The sequence below is a fragment of the Myotis brandtii genome, unplaced genomic scaffold (genome assembly GCF_000412655.1).
Source record: "Myotis brandtii unplaced genomic scaffold, ASM41265v1 scaffold294, whole genome shotgun sequence".
Taxonomy (NCBI): domain Eukaryota; kingdom Metazoa; phylum Chordata; class Mammalia; order Chiroptera; family Vespertilionidae; genus Myotis; species Myotis brandtii.
In genome coordinates this window covers 637,515-665,353 of record NW_005361238.1, presented here as the reverse complement: position 1 = coordinate 665,353, position 27,839 = coordinate 637,515, and the positions used below count along the sequence as shown (strand labels likewise).

Here is a 27,839-nt window from a genome sequence, read left to right as displayed (position 1 = left end):
CCATCTTGGTTGGGTTAATTTGCATATAGTCACTCTGATTGGCTGGTGGGCGTGGCTTAAGGCGTAGCAAAGGTATGGTCAATTTGCATGTTTGTCTTTTATTAGTGTAGACTAGAGGCCCAACGCACAATTGAAATCTCGCAAGGAGGCGCCCGCCTCCCACCGTAGGAGGAGGCACCCTGTGGGCCGCTGTGGAAGTCAGGCCTGACCCACACCACGGGCGGCCGGGACCCGCGCCTGACTTCTGCCCCAGGCCCCCCCTGCCCCCCTGCCTGTGTCTGCTCCAGGCCACCGGAGCTGCTCCTCTGGTTCGGGCAGGCCCCCCTGTGTCTGTCTCTGTCTCTGCTCCAGGCCTCACCTGCACGTGCAACCTTCTCCTGTCTGGTCGTGACCCGTTAAGGCGTCCCAGCCTAATTTGCATACTACCTCTTTTTTTTTTTCTTTAAAATATATTTTATTGATTTTTTACAGAGAGGAAGGGAGAGGGATTGAGAGTTAGAAACATCAATGAGAGAGAAACATCGATCAGCTGCCTCCTGCACACCTGCTACTGGGGATGTGCCTGCAACCAAGGTACATGCCCTTGACTGGAATCAAACCCGGGACCCTTCAGTCCGCAGGCCGACGCTCTATCCACTGAGCCAAACCTGTCAGGGCCTACCTCTTTTTTTAAATAGATAGATAGATAGATAGATGATAGATAGATAGATTATAATTTTTTATGAATTATATTTGTTAATATTATTTTAATATTCTTTTTTAAAATCTATATTTATGAGGAATATTGGTCTTTAGTTTTCTTTCTTTATACTCTCTTTGTTTTTGGTATTAGGGTAATAACCGGCCTCATAAAATGAGTTGGTAAAAGTTTCCTTTCCTTATATTTTCTGAAAAAGATTGTATAGAATTGATATTAATTTTTCTTTAAACATTTGGTACAATTCTCCAGTAAAACCATCCAGGCCTAGAAATTACTTTTTCAGGAGTTTTAAATTTCTTTTATAGTGATAGGGCTATTAAAATTATTTATTTCATATTAGATGTGGTACTTTGTGCTTTTAAAGAAATTAGTCCACTTCTAGGTATTCATATTTATATATGCAAACTTGTTTATAGTATTCTCTTATTATCCTTCATATGTCTACTAGGTCTGTAAGAACAATCCTGGTTTCATTCCTGATATAGATGTTATATCTTCTCTATTTTCCTTTGTCTATCTTGCTGGAGGTTTGTCAATTTTATTGATCATTTCAAAGAATTAGCTTTTTGTTTCATCAATTTTCTGTTTTCAATTTCATTGACTTATACTCTTTATTATTTTCTACCTCCTGCTTGTTTTGGGTTTACTTTGCTATTCCTTTTCTAGTTTCTTGAAGTAGAGAGATTATATTACTAGTTTGAAACTTTTTCTATTCTAACTTAGTGTTATAAAATATCCTCTTATCATATAACTACAGTAATCAAGATTGTGTTGTATTCGTGGAAGAATAGATACATAGATCAAAGGAACAAAACAGAGAACACAAAAATAGATCCAGTGAAATATATACAACTCATTTTTTATGAAGATGTAAAAGCAGTTCAATGTACAAAGAATAGCCTTTTCAACAAATGGTGTTGTAGCAATGGGACACCCATGAAAAAAAAATAAACCTGAACCTAAACCTCTTATTTAATTTTAAAATTAGCTCAGCCCTAACCAGTTTGACTCAGTGGATAGAGCGTCAGCCTGTGGACTCAACGGTCCCAGTTCGATTCCGGTTAAGGGCATGTACCTTGGTTGCGGGCACATCCCCAGTAGGGAGTGTGCAGGAGGCAGCTGATGATATTTTTCTCCAATCGATGTTTCTAACTCTCTATCCCTCTCCCTTCCTCTCTGTAAAAAAAAAATCAATAAAATATATTTTAAAAAATAAAAATAAAATTAGCTCAAAATAGGTTATACTAGTAGATTTAAATGTAAAACTAAAACTTTTAGAAGAAAATATAGGAGGAAATCTTCAGGACCTAGAGCTTGGTGAAGATTCCTAGATATGACACCAAAAGCACAATCCATAAAAGAAAAACTTGACAAATTGGACTTCATCAAAATTAAAAATATTTGCTCTGCAAATAACCCTGTCAAGAGGATAAAAAGACAAACTCCAGACTGGAAGAAAATATTTCCAAATCACGAGTTTGACAAAGCACTCATATCTAGAACATACAAAGAAGTCTCAACACAACATTAAAAAGAAATCTAATTCCAAAGTGGGCCAAACACATGAAGAGAAATTTCAATGAAGAGGCTATATAGGTGGCAAATGAGTACATGAAAAGATATTCAACATCACTAGCCATTAGGCGAGTGCAAATTAAGACCATGATGAGATAATACTACACACAAATTAGAACAGCTAAAATAAAAAATAGTAACACTGCCAAATGCTATCAAGGATGCAGAGAACCTGGATCTCCCATTCATTGCTGCTGGGAATATAAACTGGCACAGCTATTCTGGAAAATAGTTTGTAATATTCTTAAAAATCTAAACATACACTTACTTTATAACACCGCAACTGCACTTTGGGACATTTATCCCAGAAAAATTAAAATTTACATCTACACAAAAACACATATTTAAATATTAACAATAGCTTTATTTGTAATAGCCAGAAACTTGAAACAACCTAAGTGTCCCTTAATAGATTAATGATTAAACAAACTAATATATCCATACCATAGAATACTACTCAGCAATAAAAAGAAATGAACACATACAATTTGGATGGATCTCGAGAGCATTATGCTAAGTGGGGGGAAAAAAAGCCAATCTCATATGGTCACACACATCAATTCTATTTATGTAACTCTCCAAAAATGACAAAATTATAAAGAATAAGAACAGGTTAATGGTTACCAAGGATTATAAATGGGAGGGGCTGGAGATGTTACCAGGAAACCCCCACGTTGGGCTCAGCTGCCTGTCGCTGTGTCCCATAACAATTCAGGTTTGAATCGTATTGCGCGTTTATTGAGAAGGCTAGCCAACCAAGAAGACAGGCATTTACAAGCATCAAATTCTGCCTTCCAGCCAAGGTGCAGGGAACAGGATTATAAAGGGGAAGGGGCCAGGGACCTGGGGATCCACAGACATCAGCTATTGTAATTAGTCATCAGGTGATGAAATGATGTTGATGAGATAATGTTTTGACTCCTGGTGGGTCGTCCTGACCATGTTTATCGGTTCTGCTTGCTGGATTCACAGCTGAGTCACCTCAATTGCTTTGCACAGGCCTTGAAAAGAAAAACCTAACCCCCTATTTACATATGAGAAACTTAACCCCCTATTCACATAAGTATATGTGTTCTAAGATTTAAAATAATGGTCTTTTTATGTTCTTAAATAATATGATTACTTTTCAGATTAATTCAGGTGCTCTATTAGATTATAAGTCCCCCCTATCAGAGGTGACTATAAAAGCATAGCACAAGGGAGAGTTTTGTGGTAAGGGAATAATTCTGTATCTTGACTGAGGTGGTGATTACACGAATCTACAGATGTGATAATATGATATAGAACCCTATGCACACATTGTTCTAAGGTCAATTTCTTTGTTTTAAAATTGTGCTCTAGTTATGTAAGATGTAACCACTGGAAGAAACTAGGTGAAGGTTACACAAGTTCCCTATGTACAATTTTTTTAGTTTTGTGTAAATCTATAGTTATTTCAAAATAAAAAGTTAAAGAAAAACAGAGTTAACATTACACACTCACTGGAATGGCTGCAATTAAAAAGACAGGCAATACTAACAGGCAATACCAAGTGTTGGTGAGAATGCAGGGAAACTTTAACCCTCATTCATTGCTGATGGGAAGGTTAAATGATACAACCACTTTGGAAAATAGTTTGTCAATTTCTTAAAAAGTTAAATATATACCTTCTATATAACCCAACAATTCCACCCCAGGAATCTACCTGGCAGAAATGAAAACATGCATTCACACAAATAAATATACATGAATATTCATGGCAGCATTATTCATAATAGCCTCAAACTGAAAACAGAATGTCTGTTAACTGGTAAATGGGTGAGTAAATTGTATAACTCTTACTGTATATAATCCACTGATTATATACCTAGGAGTATACTGAGGACAGAGTGAAAGTGACACTGACATTTATGGCCATGTGGCAGATACGTTCTTCTATTGTGCCATTTTCCTTGTGCATGTCTGTCCCATGAACATATTTGCCTGTAATATCTATCTTCACTCAGGCAATAGTGGTAGAGAAAAGTCGAGAGTAACCTGGAAGGACAAAATGGAAGGTATCCAGCATAAGATGCTTTTTGAGAAATGAGCTCATGTTCCAAACAAAGGTAAAAGGATTTCCCCCCCTCCTCAATTGACTAAGTTATATGCATCTGGCACTACTCAGCACATCTGGCCCTGGATGAATCCCTTGATCCCTTAGTTACTCTATTAGGAGAGGCAGGCTGTTCTGTATCTCAGGAAAAATTACAAGCCACTTTTTCCCCCTAAAAAAACAGTAAATTCAAACCTGGTTAAAAGCTCAAGAAAATCACTGAACAATGCCATTACCTTATGTATAGAACAACTGAATCTTTGGTTAAGGAAGAATGTTACTTTAAACCCATTGCCTCTGACCTATATAAGCATCTGACGTTTTCTATCTGCAGAGTTAGCTCAAAATATAAAAGGAGAACGATATCAACTAGGAGTCCTGCCCAAACTGAAAACCTCAATATAACTCCTCACATTTAATTTATGAGTATAATCAAATAATCCTGAACTTTTTATAAGGAATCATGACCCAGGGATCATAATTAAAATATTAGAATTCCTTTTATATCCATTGTGACATTAATATAAATAAATCTGACCAAAGTGATTAATCTTTTCTCAAAGCAGTTTCAGCAGAATTCCCTTACTGTGAAGATCTTACCAATTCTTTATTTTTTTATTTTTTAAAATTATAATTTACATTCAATATTATTTTGTATTAGTTTTAGTTAGGTATACAGCATAGTGGTTAGATAAGCATATACTTTACAAAGTGTTCCTCCGATATTTCCAGGACCTACCTGGCACCATACATAGTTATCGTGTATGACCTACAATGAGATTTTGGACTAATTTGGCTATCCTTCCCATCTACTCCCACCCCACACCTGCTATTGAGGCTTGGAATTTCTTCAAATAGTGTCACAAATTTTCATTCCACATTTATTCAAAATGCATATATCCTTAGGAGATGTAACATTGACCTAGAATCAGATTATATTAGAACACTTCCTGATAGCAAGGTTTTATAAAGGAAGGTGAGGAGAACAAGTTTATCTCTTGGCTCCTTAAGCTGACTGCAGACAAAACCAAACATCTCTTGCTTACTGAAGTAGTCCTGAAGAGCAGATTAGGTAGGACCTTACCAGTTATGAAATGATCAACCACATCAAAATCCTCATTTCTGGGAAAACACCACTTTTGAATAAAGAAGCTGCCACTGCTTAGACTGACTGAGAAATAAAGATAATGTTTAAGAGTAGCCCTGCTAAGCCTCCAATTTGCAGGCCACCCCAAAGTAAAACTAGTAAAACTAAGTAGTAACAACTGGACCTTCCTTTCCTCTTTCTGGTAACTCCATATAATCGAAGCCCTTTGGCTGCAAATTTTCGTTCTTCTGATATAGGGAAGATTTGAGTGTAGTGCCTAGAATGAACGTAGTAGGCATTCAGTTAATGTTGATCAAATAAACAGAAGGGACTCCTGAGGAGGGATAAATGATAATGAAGTTAGACTCCCAATTAATCTGAAACCTGGGTCACTGAAGATTTGTATCTTTGATTCATTTTTCTCTGCAGCAAGTGAAAGGGAACTTTGCCAGGCTGCAGACCTGCATCTCAGAGATCCGCACACTACAGAGAGAAGGTTGTTTCAGACCACAAGGTACTTCTCTGCAGCTGGCAGTAGAAGATGGGCTCCAGCAGTTCAAACAGTACAGCAGACATGTGACCACAGGCTCAGCTCTGACCTACACTTCCCTGGAGGTAGGAGATGCTGGCCTCAGGAGTCTAAGCCATCTTCCCATTTCAGTCCACGTAAATGCTTCCTTATTTATCATTCTTATATTGTTCTATGTTTCATACACATTGAATGTCATTTTCAAGACTAGGTTTTCAGCTTCCTGCAGGCAGGAGACATGGTCCCTTTGTCCTGTAACCTGTGCAATTCTTACTACACAGCTAGGTATAGAGAGGAGCTCTAAAAATGGGGACTACAGTGAATTATAAGGGAAAACTGAAATCAGATAAAATCTGAATATGCCATCTGCCTTTGGATTTTTGGAACTTGTAAAGCAATCGTTAAACTGCCTAGATGGCTGACTATATTTATACATTCTGGGTACTCTTAAGAATTTAATCAAATCTTAGCACCAAAATGAGTAACTTTTCTTGGGATTAGCAAATGTGGAAGTGTAAATATTTCTAAAATTCTGTTGCCAGACTGAGACAATCTTAAAAATATAATTAAGAGCCCTAACCGGTTTGGCTCAGTGGATAGAGCGTCGGCCTGCAGACTGAAGGGTCCCAGGTTCGATTCCGGTCAAGGGCATGTACCTTGGTTGCGGGCATATCCTCAGTAGGGGGTGTGCAGGAGGCCGCTGATCGATGTTTCTCTCTCATCGATGTTTCTAACTCTCTATCCCTCTCCCTTCCTCTCTGAAAAACAACAATAAAATATATATTTTTAAAAATATATATATATATATAATTAAGTTATGACTGCATACTGTACTGAGTGTGTGAGTGTGAGTTAAAAACACTTTCAGTCTCTGGTAACCTCAGGCATAAAACAGATTTTTAAAAACAGTTTAAAAAATAATTGTGTTGCCCTGACCGGTTTGGCTCAGTGGACAGAGCGTCGGCCTGCAGACTGAAGGGTCCCGGGTTCGATTCCGGTCAAGAGCATGTACCTCGGTTGCGGGCACATCCCCAGTGGGGAGTGTGCGGGAGGCAGCTGATCGATGTTTCTCTCCCACCGATGTTTCTAACTCTCTATCCCTCTCCCTTCCTCGCTGTTAAAAAATCAATAAAATATTTAAAAAATAAATAAATAATTGTGCTTTCATCTGCATCTCTCTTCCTCAATCAGAATGCCTAAGTACAAAAAAGAATTGCTTCCCAGAGTTTCAAATTTAAGGCAAAACTGCTAATAAAAACAGAGTATATTCATTCAGGTAGAATCAAATATTCACGTTATACACAAACACCTCAATATTCCTTCAGGTCAGATATATTGATCAAGGATGAATACATTTTTTTCATTTATCTTTATTGTTGAATGTATTACAGATGTCTCCCTTTTACCCCCATTGACTCCTTCCACCCTGAATACATTTTAGAGTTAAGAGCAAAAGAAACAGCGCAGCTAGATCCAGGTTGAACAAGGAAAGAAATCTACATGGAAGCGCCACTGTGAAAAAGCAGCATGTAGGCTCTCTGCTATTTAGTTCACATTTAGTGAGTGGAATTTAAGGATCCAATGTTCTTTATTTCCTCATAAAGTCAAGGCATTTTGAGCAGGACAGACACTAGTGCTTCAAGAAATCTGAAAAAAACTAAAACTAGGGGGATGACCTCCCTGGTCTCTGTTTAGGGTAGGCTCACCCTGTTTGGAAGAGTCCTGTGATGATCCCAAAATAACATGTCAAATGAAATTTGATTTGTAGGTTACAATTAAGCCTCTTCTTTGCCCTGAAGACAATAGCTACTACCACAGATTTCTCCTGTGTTTATTCTCTAGATCTAACCTGTTTCTCACTCTGTACACCAGGGAAGGCAGACACATTGATTTGTGGATTTATTTCCAGATTACTATTCTGACTTCCCAGCCTGGAAAAGAGGTGGTCAAACAATTGGAGAAAGGATTGAAAGACACAGACCTAGTCAGGGTCAGGAGGCTTCAGGTGGTTGAGATCACGAAGGAAGCCCTAGAATGTACAGACTCAGCATCCCCTATTGAAGAGTCCAGCAATGATGGTAAGAATTAAATGGAAAGATAAAAAGAAGGTAAGAATTTTAATGCGCAGTGTTTTACAGGTCAGGAAGGTTATTTTCCATGGTCTTTTTACGTTCTTAAATAAAATGAAGCCAACAGATTTCACTGTGGGTCAGACATGTGTTTCTAGGTGTTAGAGTTAAATTATAATCATATTTTTAATTTCAGAAACAATATATGTTCATGTAAAGCCTGAAATATAATAGGTATAAAAAGTAAAAATTATTTCCTCCTCTAATCACTTTTAAGAGATTCAGGTATTCCTCCCAACTTTCCTTTAGATCAGGCATGGGGAACCTTTTTGCTGCCAAGGGCCATTTGGTTATTTATAACATCATTCGAGGGCCATACAAACTTATCAGCTTAATAACTAGCCTGCTATATTTGGTCAAACATTTAATTAACTCACCCCTAATGCCTTGGCAGGGCCAGACCAAATAATTTTGTGGGCCTTATATGGCCCACCAGCCAGATGTTCCCCACCCCTGCTTTAGATAGACATTCTTCTATATACATTTGTCTCTGGGTATCTGCAGGATATTAGTTTCAGAATCTCCATGCACACCTAAACCTTCAGATGCTTAAGTCCCTTATGTAAAGTGGTATAGAATTTGTATATAACCTATGCACATCCATCAGGATAATTTACATCATTTCTAGATTATTTGTAATACCTAATACAATGTAAATGCTGTGTAAATAGTTGTTATACTGTATTGTTTAGGAAATACTGATCAAAAAGAAAAGTATGGCCTTAGCCAGTTTGGCTTAGTGGGTAGAGCATTGGCCTGCAGACCGAAAGGTCCCAGGTTCAATTCCGGTCAAGGGCACGTACTTTGGTTGCAGGCTCCTCCCTGGGCCTGGACCCTGGTCCCGGCCCCTGCAGGAGGCAACCAATTGATGTGTTTCTCTCACATCAATATTTCTCTCTGTCTTTCCCTCTCTCTTCCACTCTCTCTAAAAATCAATGGAAAAATATCCTCAGTGAGGATTAAAAAAAAATATATAAGTCTATACATGTTCAGTATAGATGAAACCATAGTAGGCATAACTACATAAGACATCAAAAACAACGTAACATTTTTTCTCATACATTTTCAATCCACTTGGTTGAATCCACAGATACCAAGCCTGTGAATATGGAGGGCCAGCTGTATTTAATATTTTAATGGGATAGTTACATGCATAATATTCTACTTTAGTATTTTAAGTAGCTATCTATGTTAGTGTCTATAAGATTATCTGTCTCATTTTTTACTGGCTACATGATTTTTTTTGCTGTGTGGTTGGACCATGATTTATTTTTTAATCACTTATTAATGAAAAATTTGCTTTATTACATTTTGCTATTAATCAATGCTGTATGAACAGACTTTTATGCAAGGTTGGATTCATGGGCTTATGGCCAGCACAGCCTCACAGGGCCCTGCACTCATAAAAGCCCTATGCTTAGGATTTAATACTCTTCGTTTGCTGTCATGGCATCCTTAATAATTTTTATCTTTGAATTTATGATTTGTAAGTGAAGTTTGATGGAGCAATGAAGCAGGTGCCATTAGAGCTTTTGCTCACACGCATTCTGTCTCTACATCCCTCCATCTCTGCAGAATGGGTTCTCAGTCACCAGTTTCCCAGTCCTGGTGTCCACTATCTGCCCACCCCCACGCAGCAACCAGTGGCATCCATGGCCCTGTCAATAAATTCTACATAAATCACCCATAATCCTACACTTCCAAAAGAAAAAAAAAATCTTCAAACCGAGTCTTAAAGGGCAATAGGAAGTAACCAAGCAGAAGAGGAAATGGACACTCAAACGGGGAACCCAGGGACATAAGAAAGCAAGATGAGTCAAACTTGCAGAGACATGCCCATGGTTCCCTATGACTGGAACTTCATCAGGCAGAGGTGGAATGAGGCTGTAAAGGTAGGCAAGGATTAGATCAAGAAGGGCCATATATGCCCTAAGTCCATCTAAGACAATGGAAATTTATTAAAATATTTTAGTCAGGAAGTCAAGAAGAGATTCCCAAATTATGGAGTTTAAGAGGTTCTTAACTAGTTTTAATTTATCTAACATTCAAGTTACAGTTTACCCTCTAGCAGTCCTTTCTAGCTGTATTGGCCTTCTCCAAGGTTATGCACCAGGGAGGTGCCCCAGTGTTCTGATACCGTTGATCTCTTCCTGGTGCAAATGGATAATCTTACTCTGCCCTTTACCCCCTAATTAGTCAGGGGGTTGGTATCTAGATTCCTGTCAGATTCTGACACATGTGGATCCTTCCAGCATCCTGAGACCACTGACATTATTCTGGTCAGGGAGGAAGGGTGGGTAACCAGCCTTAGCTGTGTGGTGATTAGCTCTCCCCTACTGCACACACTCTGCTTTCCTCAAGTCAGTCTCCTCACTGACTGCCCTTCTTTCTCTCTCCATCCCTCCATTCGCAGTAGCCTTTTCCTCTGAATTCCCTCTTCTTTCCTCTAAATTCCTTCCCTTATCTTCTTCCAGCCAAATCCTCCCCATCATTTAAGGCCTAATTCACGTTTGTGACTACCATATTGATTTTCCTTTCCTTAGAACAACCACATCACTTGTGGTCTGCACCATACAATATAGCATTTTATATATACCATATGGAATTGTTTACCACTGTGTTATAGTATGATAATTTTGCCTTCTCTCCTAAAATTGTAAAATACTTAATATCTTTTTCTCTCTGCAGTAATTAGAAATTTGTCTTACTCATTTTTGTGTCCCAGAGTGTAGCATATACTAGATTATCAGTAGATACTGTTGAATGAATTGATGACAATGATACCTGTGGAGACTTCTCGGTCTGCCCAGCATCCCCTGCATCCCCTATCTCTAGTAACACTTCCACCTTTCTAGTCAGAGTGAGCCATGACCCAAGTGAGGCAATAATAGTTCCCCATCCTCCATTCATAGTCTTTCCCAATGGGTTCTCAAACTGAATTTGTGAGTAAGAAACTCTTTTCCTTTCTCTTTGGCCATAAACAGATCAGGCAAGGACTATGCCCTTTTCTCCCTTCAGTGACTATACCCAGAAAGAACTTACTGTATCTCTAACAGAGCTCGGAGTACTCTGAGGCTGCCTGATGCCTTTATTTAGAATTGATAGTGGCTTGAGATGTATGGAAGAGCTTTTAAATGCAGGAAAGGAGCTTTCTACTTTGTGTCACTGCTGATGATTCTTCCAGTAACTTCCTATTTGCTTATAAATAATACAGCATCCCACAAATTGCTTGTAATTTCTCTTTGTGGGGTAAGTGTACAAATGATTCATGGTTTGAAATCTTCCTGCTTTGCCTGTACTTGCCTTATAATTAATTCCTTTATTCTATTATGTTTTGTTTCATCTTGGTGTCCTTATCAAGAGACTGGCAACATTAGCTTCTCTCATTCTCAGAAGGACGCATGATCTGGAATTAGGTTGCCTAAGTCTAAATTTTAGTTCTATCACATTCTAGCTAATGTGACTTTGCGCAAGGTACTCAGCCTATCTAAGCCTTAGTTATTAATTCCTACCCCATGCAGTTGTTGTGGGAATTAAATGAGATCACTCATGTATGTTAATTACTTAGTACATCATAAGTTCTCAGTATAAGTTAGCTATTGTTATTAACATTTTAAAAGTTTTTTGTATATAGATGGTATAATATTTCTGAGATTTTTTACTTTTATTTTTAAATATATTTTTATTGATTTTGAGATGAAAGGAGAGGGAGAGAGAGATAGAAACATTAATGATGAGAGAGAATCATTGATCAGCTGCCTCCTTTACACCCCCTACTGGGGATCGAGCCCGCAGCCCAGCATGTACCCTGACTGGGAATGGAACCATGACCTCCTGGTTCATAGGCTGATGCTCAACCACTGAGAAACACCAGCCAGCCTCTGAGATTTTTTTAATAGCTAGGTCCCAAGTGGACTATGAGTTACCTGAGGATATGACTATGTCTAAAATATCTTTGTATCACCAGCATATATCATTCTACCTGGCACATAATAGACTCCCAATAAATGTTTGTTGAATAAATAAATGAATGGCTAAAAAAATCAAATTATTTGGGAAAGGTCATGGTCATTCTCTTAGACACCAACTGAAATAGTTAGGGACATATCACAATCACCCATACCTTCCCTTTGTAGCCCATGAACATCATGAATTGATTCAAACACTTCCTGAATCTATTACATATAATTTTTAAACTCTGATAACCATGATCATCAATTAAATAAAAATGGTCTATAGTCCACTTTTAAAAGAAAGAAAACATGTTATAAGAAAATGTTGATATTGCAGATAAATTTAAAAAGTAACTATGAGACTGTATCCTTTGATTGGTCTAAATTCCCTCTTCTTGAGTACAGCCCTTTACAGTGAGAACTAATCATCACAGAGATGACTTGCAGACTCTAAAAGACCCAGAATCATAAAAGAAAAAGTGAACTTAGAAATTAAGAAAGTAGACTCACATTTTAGAAAGTTCTTTAATAGGGTCTGAAATGAAAAGGTTAACTTTAAGTCACATTTATATCTGTTAGGGTTTTCTATAAATTTTCAGCCTATGTAGTCTATATTGTATGTTTTCTTCTAACTATGGTAAATAGTACTTTCTTTCATCTCCTCCTACTTGATCTAACTTGTTCTCTTTTTCTTTAAAATTAGCTGGAAGATTCTGCCTAGCACTCTTTGTATTAGTAGCTTTTGTCTGGTTAGTTTATTTTTTTAATATATTTTATTGGTTTTAGAGAGGAAGGGAGAGGCAAAGAGAGATAGAAACATCAATGATGAGAAAGAATCATTGATTGGCTGCCTCCTGCATGCCTCATACTGAGGATCGAGCCCGCAACCCAGGCATGTGCCCTTGGCTGGAATCGAACCTGGGACCCTTCAGTCCACAGGCCAACACTCTCTATCCATTGAGCCAAACCAGTTAGGGCTTGTCTGGTTAGTGTAATTTGTTATTACAAGTTATATAGATTTAAATGTTATAAAAATATAATATAGACAGTTTGAAATGACCCAAAATTCTACCATTCAGAGGTAAACACCATCAGCAATATAGAACACGTTCTACTGAGTTGCTTTCCCTACACATGTATGGATCTGGGCATACATGTAACATTCTTATTGTTATTGATATTATCTACTTTTATACAAATGGGACTATACAGTACTTATTGCTCTGCATTTTTATGTTTTCCATTTAACTGTATACCCAATATTTTTATCCATATTGGCACATAGAGTTCTAACCCATTCCTTTTAATATCTGTGAGGTATTCCAATGTGTAAATTCATCACCATATAAATAACCATCCAGTGGGATTTTTACATTTTACTGAAGAACAGTGTGACCTTGAACAAGTTGCTTAAGCTCTTTATTCTACAACTAGAGGCCCAATGCACGAAATTCGTGCATGGGGGGATCCCCTCAGCCCAGCCTGCACACTCTCCAATCCAGGACCCTCCAGGGGATGTCCGACTACTGGTTTAGGACTGATCCCAGGGATCGGGCCTAAACCGGCAGTTGAACATCCCTCTCACAATCCTGGACTGCTGGCTCCTAATTGCTCACCTGCCTGCCTGTCTGGTTGCCCCACACAGCCTGCTTGTTCAGTCATTTGGTCATCCCTCACTAACCCCCCTGCCGGCCTGGTTGTAGGCAGCCATCTTGTGAGGGTGTGAGGGTTAATTTGCATATTACCTCTTTATTATATAGGATTTTCTCAATTATAAAATAGGGCTAATCATAGTAGCTACCTTACATGGGTTTCATGAGGATTAAATACAACTTGCATGTAAAGCACTTAGGACAGTGCCTAACACATGTGAGCAGTACATAAATGTTATTGGTTAATATCAGTAGGGGGTAGTACTTTTTTACATGTCTTTTTTTTTTAATCCTCACCTGAGGATATTTCTTTTTCCATTGATCTTTAGAGAGAGAGTGCAAGAGAGGGAAGAGGAGGAGAGAGAGAGAGAGAGAGAAACATTGATGTGAGAGAGACACATTGACTGGTTGCCTCCCACATGCACCTGACTGGGACCGGGGATGGAACCTACAACTGAGATATGTGCCCTTGACAGAGAATTGAACCCTCAACCCTTCAGTCTATGGGCTGACACTCTAACCACTGAGCCAAACTGGCCAGCGCTATGTGTCTTTTAACTGAGAAAATATCAGGCTCTAATATTTTTTTATTGAAAAGAAGATATGACCATAAAAATTTTTTTAATTTAAAATCATTCATAGTCTCACTTCCTCATTACACTAATTTATTTTTGCACGTTGTTTCTCAAGGTGTCCACAATCATGTTTAGGTTACATAATTATAATTCATGTATGTAATTTTTTGTTTTCATGTAACATAATATACAGTTTTTCCACAGTTTTGTTATTTATTTCATTTCTTTTTTGCTCTTAAAAGAGGACTAGGAAGTGTTGATCTAAGAAATACAAATATGGCCCTAGTTGAGTTGGCTCAGTGGATAGAGCATTGTCCTGCAGACTGAAGGGTCTTGGGTTTGATTGTGATCAAGGGCACATACCCTGGTTGTGGGCTCAATCCCCAGTGGGGGGCATGCAGGAGGCAGTTGATCAGTGATTCTCTCTCATCATTGATGTTTCTCTCTCTCTCTCCCTCTCCCTTCCTCTCCAAAATCAATAAAAATATAGTTTAAAAAAGAAATACAAATATGAAGAAGTATACCTCTCATGCGGGAAGCTGGATGCCTTCTCTATCTTTCTGTGTCCTCTTTACATATAAGCCAACTCTACACCATAGAGCAAATCCCTAATTGGGATCTAGAAAAGCCTGCCAATTCCAGCAGCCAAAGCTAACCGCATAGAAGAGCCATCAATCAAGGGAATAACTAGTATTGACAACAGCAGAGCGATGGAAAGTCTTATACAATGATAGAAAGAATGTAAATTGGTACACAACTTGTCATTTTGTTGAAGTAACATTCACAATACCCTATTCCTAGCAGTTTGCCAGAAAAAAGCTTTTACCATATGCACCTGGAGACAAGAATGTAAATATTGACATTATTCAAAAAGCCAAAAATTAGAAACCACACAAATGTTCATTGAATGAAGCATGAATAAATATTATTAGGTATAGTCACAAAGTAGAATATTATACAGTTATGAAAATGAATGAACCACAGCTACATACAACAATGAGAATGAATCTTAATATTGAGAAAAAAGCAGATAACCAGATATATACAATACGGTGCCTCTTCATAAAGCTCAAGCAAAACTAAAATAATAAATATTTTGTTTAAAATAATAAAACTACTTTCCAAAGAAAAGGAATGATAAAAAAAAAAATTCAGTGTGGCAAGCTTCCCTTAGAGAAGACCAGGGAAAAGCATACAGATATCTTAGTATTGATGATATTCTGCGTCTTAAGTTGAATAAAGGATTTGTGAGTGTTCAAATGCTGCTATACTTCATAGCTTACATATATGTTACATGTATTCCTTTGCATATAATAAAAATTTCATAATAGCTTTCTAAAGACTGCATAAGTAATAAATATGCCAAAACTTAAAAGGCCACGGTGATCAATGCACTTGAGCATCCAGAGGGCATCTGTTCAGGTTGACAAAAGTCTGAACTCGTTGGGTATGTAAGTCTTTCAAACAGTTACAAATCAATCTAATGATGCTGTCAACCAGCCTACATCTCTCAGCCTTGTACACAAGGATATCAGGTTCCTTTCTAAGTGCTCACAAACCATCTGTTTAATATTTCCTCCTAGACTTTGCCAGCGATCGATGTCAAGCTCTTTTGGAAAAGTATTTTATCCATATGTGTTCTAAGGAAACACCACATGTTAACAACCCAAACATAGAAGATAAAGATTCATTGCTTCCTAAAGGATTCCAGTAGGGGCGGGGTGCTTCAGTGCAATTGTCAGATTCCACGTATTAATTTGTTTCCCCTTTTAGAGTCTTAGAAAATAGACCAGAAAATACAGCTGTTCCTTGAGTTTGCTGTTCCGTGAGTTTGCATTAAAGTCATTTCCCTGTGGTGTTAGAACTAAATTACAACCACTGTTGTATTTATTACCTAAACATTTTTAACACAGAGAGACATTTATTTCATTAACAGAAGCCATGGCCTCAGAAAAAGAACTCTTCCCTTTTTAAAATTGAATTAAATAATTTTTTAGAGTTCGATGGAAAATATAAAGTTATTTGAAAATTGGGATTATTAGCCATTTTCTTCGCCAATGTTGTTGAGAAATAATTTACATACTACAATTGCATACATTTGAAGTGTACAATTCAATGAGTTTTGACAGTTGAATATGCCCACAAATCATCACCACAACCAAGATATTTCTATCACTCCCAAAAGATTCCTTTTATCCTTTATATCCACTCCATCCCTCCCTCGGTTCCTGGTGCGTACTACTGTTCTACTATTTGTCTGCAGATTAGTTTGCATTTTATATAGTAGTAAATGGAATCATACAGTATATTCTTCTTTTGTGTCTGATTTTTTTCCATTCAGATTTTGAGATTCATCCATGTTGTTTATATCAGTAGTTCATGTCTTTCTGTTGTATCTTTTTGTTGCTGAGTAATATTATGTGGTATGAACATGCCACATTTTGTTTAACCATTCACCTGTTAATGGGCACCTCAATTGTTTCCAATTTTTGCCTGTTGTGACTAAAACTGCCACAAATATTATACATAAATATTTGTAGACATATGTTTTTATTTCCTTTAGGTCTTACTGTGTTTATGGTTCATCTTTTCCCATTTATTTGCTTTCAACCCATTTGTATCTTTCTACTTAAAGTTTACCTCTTATAAATGGTATATAATTGAGTTCACTTTTTATTCAGTTAATCTCTGCCTTTTATTTGGAATGTATAGTCCATTCACATCTACCGTAATTATTGATATGATTGAATTTAGCTCTTCCATTTTATTTGTATGGGGTTTTTTTGTCCTCTCTGTCTTTTGTTCATATTTTCCCTGTTTCCTGCTTTCTTTCAGGTTATTAAATGTTTTTGGAATTCTATTTTAATTTATTGCCATTTAACTATATTTCCTTGCCTTATTTTTTAGTGGCTCTAGGGATTATGTTATATATCCTTAACTTTTCACAGTATACTTGAGTCAAAATAGTCCCACTTCACATAAAATGTTGAATTACAATACTTCACATAAGTAGGGATTAAAATCTATTTTTAAACTTTTTTTCAGCCTACTGAGAATTAATATAGTACCATTTCATGTCAAATATAGAAACATTATAACTATATAGGTCTATTTATTCCCTACATGCACACACACACACCGACTTTTTGTTACAGTTGTCATGATATTGCATCTACCTTATAATTTACACAAGACAACATTATAAATTTTCTTTTAAACAATTCTGTGTATTTTATTTTTTCCCCTTTAATTCTGTGTATTTTAAAGAAACTAAGAGAAACTATGTCTTTTATATTAACCATTTTCAATTATCTTCATTCATTCCTGAGGATCCAATTTTTCCTTGGGTATCATTTCTTTCAGTTCAAAAAACTTCAGTATTTCTTGCAGCGTGGTTCTGGTGATTACAGATTCTCTTAATTTTTATTTCTGTAAAAATGTATATTTCACTCTTATTCTAGAAGGATATTTTTATTGCATATAGAATTATGGATTGACAGGATCTTTTTTTCTTTTAGCACATTAAAGATGTCACTTTACTGCCCATGGTTTCTCATTAAAAGTCACAGTTTTAATTACTTTCCCCTGTATATGAAGTATCATTTTTCCGGCTGCTTTCAAGAATATTCTCTTTATGTTTGTTCTTTCAGCAGCTTTACAATGATGTGACTAGGCATGGATTTCTTTCTCATTTGGGGCTCACTGAACTTCTTGAATATGTCAATTTATATCCTTAACCCAATTTGGGAAACTTTCTGCCATTATTTCTTCAAGTATTTTTTGTCTTATTCCCCCTCTTCTCTCCTTCTGGGACTTGAATTACCCATATGTCAAACTAGAGCAATTACTTTGGCTAGGAGAGTAATCTTTTTAGAATCACTTTTTCTCAGGCCTGTGTATTTCTCATGGGGCAGAAGCCTGGGACTGGTGGTGGGGCTGCACTGTATCCCCATTTGGAAAGAAACATGGCTAGCCTGTAGGTCAGGGCCTTTGCAGGACTGTGGAGGATGTGCAGGACTGGCCAAGAGCTCCATTTTCCTGGGCCTCTACTTTAGACATTCTATGTCAAGAGAGAAATGCAGCCATTATCTATGCATATGTGTGCCAAAGTGTTAAATGTTCCCATTTTTAAGTTTACACATTTCGATTTTGTAACCCTGATTTTAGGTTGACTTCTGAGAAGGACTGCTGTAGGCATTACCTTATCTTCAATGATTAGGCTTTCTTAGTGTTTCTCATTATTGTGGCCCCTCCAGAAAAGCTTAAAAAGAGCTCATGCTTATTTCTATCTGAAATAAGTAAGACAGAAAAAGTTAAGAACCATACGATTTCACTCATATGTGGAATGTAAAACTGAAAGCAACAAATGAACAAACAACACAAACAAAGACTCATAGACACAGACAACAGTATAGTGTGGTGGTTACCAGGGGGAAACGGGTGAAATAGTGAAGGGTAACAGGGATCAAATATATGATGACGGAAGGAGATTTGACTTTGGGTGGTAAATACACAATAAAATATACAGATGATGTATTATAGAATTGTACACTTGAAACATATATAATTTTATTAACCAATGTCACCCCAATAAATTTAATTTTAAAGTTTTTTAAAAGGAAGTTATAAAAAAACAGAACAAAAAAATCTTGCTTCTTGATGAAAATTTAAAATAAGAGAAATATTTTTTTTAGTTTAAATGTTGAAAGATAAGGTCATGGAAATCTCTCAGAAAGTACAATAAAGAAATAGACATCTGTGATACTGTCAACAATAAAATAAATAGGAGAGAGAGAGAGAGAGAGAGAGAGAGAGAGAGAGAGAGAGAAGAGAGAAGAGAAGAAAAGAAAAGAAAAGAAAAGAAAAGAAAAGAAAAGAAAAGAGGAAAGAAAAGAAAAGAAAGAAGAAAAGAAAAGGAAAGGAAAGAAAAGAAAAAAGAAAAAGAGGAAATTGGGGGTAGAGGGGAACCTCAGTGAAGGCTGTTACTGCTTGTGGCCACAGTGGGGCAGGATAAGTCCAAAAACTGAATGTGAATGCTGGCTGCTGTATCAGCTGCAGTGAATCAGGCCTTCCCCCCTTGTCTTAACCACCCACACACTTAGAGCTGCCTGCACCCTCACTCTGGCAACCTTTTTATTTCATACCCTCAGTAGGACCTGGTTTATCCAGTGCCCAGTGCCCTGCTCACCAGTCAATGTGGGCACTGCTATTCAACATCTGAGAAGTGAGAAGTCTCCTCCCCATCCCCAGGTTTAGCACATTGAGCTGTACCTGTGAGGGACACAGCACTAAATGTTGGTGTTCTTAGTTATGTTGGTGGTGGGGAGGAAGCAGTCACCAAGGGAAGTGATAGGAGGAAATGTCTTAAAAAGGAAAGCACATTCTTGTCCTATAAAAGCAAATCATTCTGTTGATGACGAGTAAAGGAAGAAAATGCCATTTGTTGAACCTACTGCATGTTATTCATAGTCATCTCACTTCTTATGCCTCACTATCACTGAAATAAGTTGTACCATTCCCACTTTGCTCAAAGTCACAAAGCTAACAACTTTCAAGTCACAACTCAAACCCTGGTCTTTCTACTACATCCCACCATGTTTCAAAAACTCACAGAAAATAAAAACCTTCAGAAGAAACCAATGAACAAGTATAGTTTGCACTGACCAAATGAAGCCCACAGATATCCAGGGGATGCTGATTAAAACTGAATAAGGAAGGATGTAATTAAGCTAGCTTCTGGGACAAAGTCAGCGCTTGCTGAGTTGAATTCTGGGGGAGGTGCAGGCCATAGATTGACAGAGTAATAAAAGCACTAAGGAAGGAAGGAAGTCATGAGGTAAGGAGGCTAACTTAGCTGAAGCAGAAGAGTTACAGGAAAAATTAATGAGAGCTGAGGAGGAGGAAGCAATTGTTTAACTTATTGTTTAATTCAACAGGCATTTGCTAAGCTTCAGCTCCATGCAAACTACCTGAGGGGGATTGGAATATGGGATCTCAACAGGTGGAGACGGGAGGAATCCTGTGAGCCATCATAGAAAAAGGGAAGGGCCAGGTGTTTGAGGAGTAATGAGTATCACCAATGGTATTGGACGAGTGAGGGGAATGAGGAAGATGAGAACAGGAAGGCAGGATGTACTCTTTAGCAAAGGTGGGATCTGATGCAACCATACTTTAGAAACTTTGGCTGGTAGTAGTACGTACGAAGGAGAAGGAATGGAGCCTGATAGGACAGTAAAGTGGTTACTGCCATGGTCCAGGCACAAGGCCTACTCCACTGACAGAAAATGAAAAAGAAGTTCTCCCTCTAGGGTGTTCTGCTTTTTACACATTAGCCGTTAGCTTGGACCACGTGACTGTCTGAGAAGCTGCTGACTCCCTCCTGAGCCTGCAAAACTGCAGACTCAAACTTGTTGCACAGTGTCTGGGTGGAAATTACATGAGCACGTTTTCAAAGAAAGAAATTCTGCTCTGTGGCTCTCCCGAAAAAGAACCTGTAGGTTGAGAAATTGGAAAGAACTTCAGGAATGTTGATGGGTATCTGCAGGGAAGACTGTCATTATCCTTCATAGAGATGCCATGTTTCAGGCTTGTTTCTTCAGCTTTGCAGGATTGGAAAGTTATTTTGTCAGCACCCTCTCAGAGATGGACTCACCCTATCAGACTCAAGACCAAAGTATAAACCAGAATATTTTAGAGGGAGAATCATAACCACCATCATCACCAAAGGGAGCAGAGACTTGACAAACATATCCTGCCATTGGGACACATCACTGAGCCAGCACGCCCTCTACACTGAGCCACTCTGGGATGAATGCTGTCAGTGTGTGCCCCTGTTGCTGCCTTTCTCTGTGCTCCATTTCTGGCCAACCCTCTCCCCTTCTAAGGGGCACATTCATCCTTTGGATAAGCCAGTGCCATCCATAGGCTCCAGCCCAGGCTTGCTCTGGTCAGTAAACCACTCTCCTTTCTTAAGATCACTGGGGGGTTTTTTTGTATTTATGGATCTCACCACTCTGTTGATTTTATGGTTTAACTACCTGAGGAAAACCTCTAATTTTATGTCCAGATTCTTGCTGGGAGTAACTTTTTGTTGTCTCCTTATATGGCCCATGGGAGGAGTTTCTACTCTTCTATCCTATCCCTGGGGAGAGAAAATGAAACACTTTTTCTCTTTAAAATCCTGTTGTTTGAACTCTAAGTAATATTATCCTTTCTGTTTTCTGAGATCCTTTGCTCAATTTCATTTCTGTAGTTCTGTATCTGCCTCCTTATGTTTTAATAATTATTTTGCCTCCCTGAAGAGAAGCTGTTCAGTCATTTCCATATGTCATTCAAGGTGAAGTCCAGGCTCAGAAATCTAAATTATTTCTTGTTTTATCTGTGACAAAATAAGATTCATATTATTTAAAAGAACCTTTCAAAAATAAAAATAAAAAAACATTTCTCTTAACTTATGATGAATGTCCCTTTGACAATGACTTCATATTTATCACTGCAGTAGAGTTTAAGGAGGAATGGTCAAGAATAATGTTCCTCTGCTGGCCAGGTAGCTCAGTTGGTTAAAGTGTTGTCCCAATACATCAAGGTTGCAAGTTCAATCCCCAGTCAGGGCGCATACAGGAGACAACTGATCAATGTTTCTCTGTACATCAATGTTTCTTTCCCTCTCTCTCCCCCTTCCTCTCTCTCTAAAATCAATAAACATATCACCAGGTGAGGATAAAAAAAAAATAATGTTCCTTTATAACTGCAATAAATATTCCTTTTTAAAAATATATATAATGTTGCTTTATAAACTCCAAAAGAGCACAGAGTACCATATGTTTCATATATCTTTGTACACTGTGTGGTATTTAATCTTAGTTCTACATAATAAATATTACTGCTTAAATGAATGAAATAACTAATTCACTAATGAATCCTTGTAACTATCCACAGAAGATGGTAGAGTTTCTTTCACACATGTCACAAGAAAATTGCATGTGATGCCCCTTTTCAGCCAAAGAATAAGTCATTCAATATGATGTGAAGTCATCTAGGTCTCACCACACCTCTCCTGTGTGGGTACCAACACATTGGACTGAAGCCCTTTGTTCCCTGTGGAAAGTCTGCCACCTCTGCATACTTGTCCTCAGGAATGTCGTTCTAGAAATAAACCAGCCTTCTCCCTGGGGTTCATGAGTCATACACAGAAGTTAATTCATTGGAGCAACTGGCTTTTCTTAGGCTCTTTGTAAACGTATTTCAGAGAGCCCCTCATGGTCAGGAAAGAAAAAAAAACAAAGTTCTTTCCAGCTCCTGCCTCATTTCCTCCACCACCTTATATTTGGCTTTTACTGACAACCTTTACCTGCAGAACCCAGATCCCAGTTCCTGAGCTAGTGTTGCCTGAAACAGGAAGTAGACTAGCAGAGCCTCCTCACCCACCCACCTGGCTCCATTCATTCATATTTGGTATCAAATCATACTCCACCATCTCTGTCTTCTGGGCTGCTAATCACACTTGTGAGATACAGCACACCAATGACAAACTTGTATAATCTGTGTCAGAAGGTAGGGCCCAAGAGTTCATCTTTTTGTTGTTGTTGTTGTTTTCATCCTTTTAAATTTTATTTTTATGAAAGAAGTAATAATTGAATACATTTTCACTATGAAACAACAACATAAAGCTGAAGTTCCCCCTTGTTAACTATTTAACTTACATTGCTGTATTATTTTACTGAGTTTTTTTTCCAGAATGCATTTTAAATATAAGAAATACATGATTAAAATAAAATTCAAACAGTATAGAAATATGAATAGTAAAAAGAAATGTATTTCAGAACTGCCCCATTTCTACTCCTGTCCACTGTTAACAGTTTGATGGTAGCCATCCAGACCTTTGTAAAATACATTTACATACACATGTATGTATTTAGGCCATTAGTTTTATTTTTATATAAATGGGCTCATACTGTACATCTGTTCTACAACTTTTTTTACTCACTTACTACCTCATAGCTTTCCATGTCAGCACATTTAGCTTTACTTTGTTTGTTAACAGCTGCGTAATACTCCATAGTTTGATTGTGCCATAATTTATTTAAATATTCCCATATTGGTGGGCATTTGAATTGCTTCCTGTTTAGGTTTTGATTATTGGTTATTATAACAATACTGTGCTGAACATCTTTGCATATGTCTTTTTGTGTGCTATCCAAGAATGTCTATAGGCTAGATATCTAGAGGTAGAATTGATGGGTCAAAAAATGATGCATTTAAAATGTTATATTTTTCAAATTTTACAATTAAAGAGTTAAACACTTTCACTACTCTTTCCCTTTATTCTGCAGAAAGCTCTTTCCTGGGAACTGACATTGACCTTCAGACTATAGACAATGATGTTGTCAGCATGGAGGTTTTCTTCAAAGCCTGGCTACATAACAGTGGAACAGACCAAGAACATATTCATCTTCTTCTTCCTTCACAGTCTTTCAGCAACATTTCCAGAGCCAGAGATAAGCCAAGTATACACTCCTAAGAAAACATACTATATAAGCTATGATTATCCTAGTCTAGGATTAGTACTCAAGATTGATGAGTCATCAGAATACAGAGTCCTTGAGGTTTAGGGATTAGAGGAGGATTTGGATGAAGTTGTCCAGTATAAGCAGGCAGAGTAGGAAAATTTCTAAAAAGTGACCGATTAGAAAACTGAATGTAATTAAGCCCAGATAACAAGGGACTGCTAGTTTAGAGGCAAAGACTTAGACATCTCAATAACACACAGCAGCTATGTTGCATAAGAGCACAGTAAATCATGTATTTCTCAAGTTTTTTCTTATTAATGAGATAGATATTCATGACACTATAATTTGAGGCATGCTGGCACCTCAACAATATCAACAGGGCCTGTGAGTAGAGGAAAAGAACCAAGACTAAACCAATATTACACAGAGGTATTCTGGCCATGGCTGATGTGGTTCAGTTGGTTGAGCATTGTCCCATGCACCAAAGGGTCACTGGTTCGATTCCAGGTCAGGGTGCATACCCAGTTTGAGAGATCGATCCCTCCCTGGTCAGGGGTTAGGTGGTACAAGAGGCAGTCGATATCTCTCTCTCTCTCTCTCTCTCTCTCTCTCTCTCTTTCTCTCTCTCTTTCTCTCTCTCCCCCCACCATTCCCTTCCTCTCTATAAAAATCAAATTTTAAAATCCATATAAATAGAGGTCTTCTGGATAGGAAGACATCAAAAGCAACTACCAAGGCAGGCCCCAGAGAGGATATCTAGAGGCCCAAGACCATTTCACAAAGTACATTCTGGCAATGAAAAACAAGAGATCAGTCAGTGTTTTGAACATGCCAACATGGCCCTGGATATTGTTCTGTCTGGTAGGGATACTTCATTCCAGGTCCCAGTAGATGATAGGGGTAAGGCCATTTCTAGTCTCCATCCCCTTTAAAGATTGGCTCAGGACCCAGGGTGACAAGGGCCTGCAAATGGGCCCATCAGTACAGTCAGCCACACTCAGTTTGGAAAAGCTGACTCCTTAAGGCCCCGCTTCAAAGGGAGAGGACCAAGGTGTGTCTTTGGGAGTTGTTCAAAATGGGTTCAGACTCCTGGCCCCAAAGGGAAAGATATACCAAGTCTATCTACTTCCAGAGCTGGGGCATGTCCTTACTACTCAGCCTGCCTCGTGCTGGGTAATTCTAAACAAAGAGGCTAGGGATTCACTTTTCTTACTAAGGAGAGAAGGGAGCTCAAAGGCCAGGAACTCTTGAAACCAGCCTTTCTCCCAATGTTGCACAGCATTTGCTCATGGTACCATTGAGAACTTCTCTATTTTGCCCTCTCTCTTTCCATGACTTTCAGCACCATGATCAGAGCCCGAATGTTTGTCTTCATCTACAACCATTTTTCAGCAATCCATAGATCCTCATGGTGCAGGGTAGAACTTAGATCCAGACTCATCAGCTCTTCTGCTGGGGAGGACTTCACTGGCATCCAGATGCTCAGACATAGTTGGAATGAGGTCTGGGGAAAGTAGACCTACTCAGCGTTAGGTATGACCCACCTAAGAGGTTATGCAACCACAATAAAGACCAGACTGTAGTTACCCATTGTTTAAAAAACTAATGCATTGCCACACACGTGGATTTCTACATATGTGGCTCATTACCAAAAAAAATGAAACAAAACAAAACCCTGAGCTCTTCTACAACAGAATCTTTTGAGGACTGCCCCTAAGATGTTCACTTTGATTCCTCCTTATAAAGTTCTCCTTCTTTAAGGGCTCCACCTCATACCACCTTCTTCTGTAGCTGCCTATGGCCCTTCACCCCACTATAGATGCTTCCCTCAGAGGCCTCCTTGTGATGGACAGAGTGCACAATCAGTTTCGGATGAGTGCCTTTCCTCATTCCTTGGATTTGGAGTCTGCCACCTCGGCACCTAGGTTCTGTGTGGTGAGAAGCGTGCCTTGGTCTAAGACAGCCGTGGGCAAACTACGGCCCTCGGGCCAGATCCGGCCCGTTTGAAATAAATAAAACTAAAAAAAAAAAAAAGACCGTACCCTTTTATGTAATGATGTTTACTTTGAATTTATATTAGTTCACACAAACACTCCATCCATGCTTTTGTTCCGGCCCTCCGGTCCCGTTTAAGAACCCATTGTGGCCCTCGAGTCAAAAAGTTTGCCCACCCCTGGTCTAAGACCTACTAAAACAACTTTGAAAACACTGCTAAGACTACTGTTCCCATAGTTCTCAGCACTGACTGCATTAAAAAGCACGTGAAGAACTTTTCTTAAATACCAACAGCTGAGCTTGATCCCCAGAGATTCCCATTTGACTGGCGTGAAATAGAGTTCAGTATCTTTTAAAAGTTCCCTGGGTGATTTTTAATTCCATCAGAATTGAAAACCTCAGCCAGTTTAATACACCTGTCCAATCCTAAAACCCAGGGGCCCAACAATGAAGTCAGGCACACAGAAATGAGGGGAAGCTGGAGTCCTAGGCAAACTCCCTCCTACTGACTTCTTGGACTCTGGGACACACCAGAGGTGCCTCACCCAAAATTAATGCCTAGGTCTGATTGCTGACCCCAGGAGGGCCAGCTGGACCTGACATCTATTCTGTCATCCTATTTTTTTCTACCTTATTTCTACTTTTGTTTTTACCTCATATTGCAGTCAGTATAGTTACAACATCAACTACTAGCCTTCTCACAAGGACTCCACATTTGTATATTCATAGCTTTGTTAACAGTATTCAAACCTGGTATAAAGTGTATTGAAAACCTTTGTAATATCAAGGATCCAAGCTTAGTGCAACAGAACATTGCACACTCACTGTGGCATGTAAGCACACCTGCTGGAGCAGAAGCTTAATGCAGATGAGCATAAGACCTTGATGAATAATAACTCATACCTAGTTGAGGCCCCCTCAGAATTGTGATCTAATGCCACAGTAATGCTCCAAGGCTCAGAAGGTTCTATACTTTAGTTTCTTTGGGGAATTTAGCAGTAAACTATTTCAGGAACTTATTCTTTCCCTGGTGTCAAATGCCCCTAGAAGAGCCCACAGAGGAACAGTGGCTGTCAGCTGACTGCCTGACTTCTGCTTTCCTGCTCTGCTTTCATCTGACCTGTAATCTTGCCAAAATTTAGCCACAGGGAAGCAGCAGAGGCAACGTTTCCGTGTGTGGTTGCCAAAGGGTCTCTGCATGCTGTAGTGTTAGCTGCCTTCTCCCCAAAGGACACACGTTCCTCTCAGACTGGATCACAAGCCAGATTTCTCACTATGAGGCACAGCTCAGCCAACCCAGATGTAAAACAAGTAAAAATCATGTCAGACCCAGAAAATGCTACCTATTGTGTAGTGCAATACTGTAGGCTCCAGACCTGCTCTGCCTTCCCAAACCAACCTCTCTTCTCTCCTGCCTTCCACTCTCCTGCCTTCTCCCAATTCTTACTTAGCTAATGGAGGTGGAATGGGTGGCAGATGTTATCACATAGCCTGAGGTAACTTGTGACAAGCATCCTTCCCCCAATGCCTTTTTTTTTCCTTTTCTTTTTTTCTGTAGTGTGCCTGAAATGTGATCTCCAAGAGCGGCTTCTCAGCCCGTCCCTACTGCCTGGCACAGCTGATGGCTCCCTGAAAATGGATGACCCCAAAGGAGACTTCAGCACACTCTACCAGATGGCTTCCCAGTCATCGGCCTCTTATTACAAGCTCCGGGTGATCAAGTATGGGTCATGGGAACCTCCCCAATCCATGCAAAGGCTGATTCTATGGGTTCCATGGCTAGAAAGTCCAGAAATAGAGGACATCCCCAAGTTGCAGGCAGGCGGGAATCAGGTCCAAAGCAGCAACTAAGGTGTGGGCATGAAAGCGCAGTCAAGCTGCTCCGCACATGGAGACAAATGAGCAGATGATGGAGATGTGCCTCAGTAGGACACTCTGAGGTCTGGATGAGGATTGGAAATCCAGAAAGTCTCTGAATGCAGGGCAAGACAAGGTCAGCAGAAAATGTTTATTGAGTACATATTGTGTTTAGGCACCAGGACAGAGATATGCTTCAAAGGG

General features: G+C 38.6%; 1 protein-coding gene across 1 annotated transcript in view; it reads left to right on the top strand.

The window, feature by feature from the left end:
• Nucleotides 1–27,839, top strand: part of M1AP (meiosis 1 associated protein) — a 61,604-nt gene that overhangs the window by 8,298 nt on the left and 25,467 nt on the right. The window contains exons 2-5 of the mRNA XM_005869461.2: nt 5,866–6,051; nt 7,875–8,043; nt 23,607–23,780; nt 27,337–27,499. Coding sequence (XP_005869523.1) covers nt 5,866–6,051; nt 7,875–8,043; nt 23,607–23,780; nt 27,337–27,499 — 692 coding nt within the window. The remainder of the gene's footprint in view (nt 1–5,865; nt 6,052–7,874; nt 8,044–23,606; nt 23,781–27,336; nt 27,500–27,839) is intronic.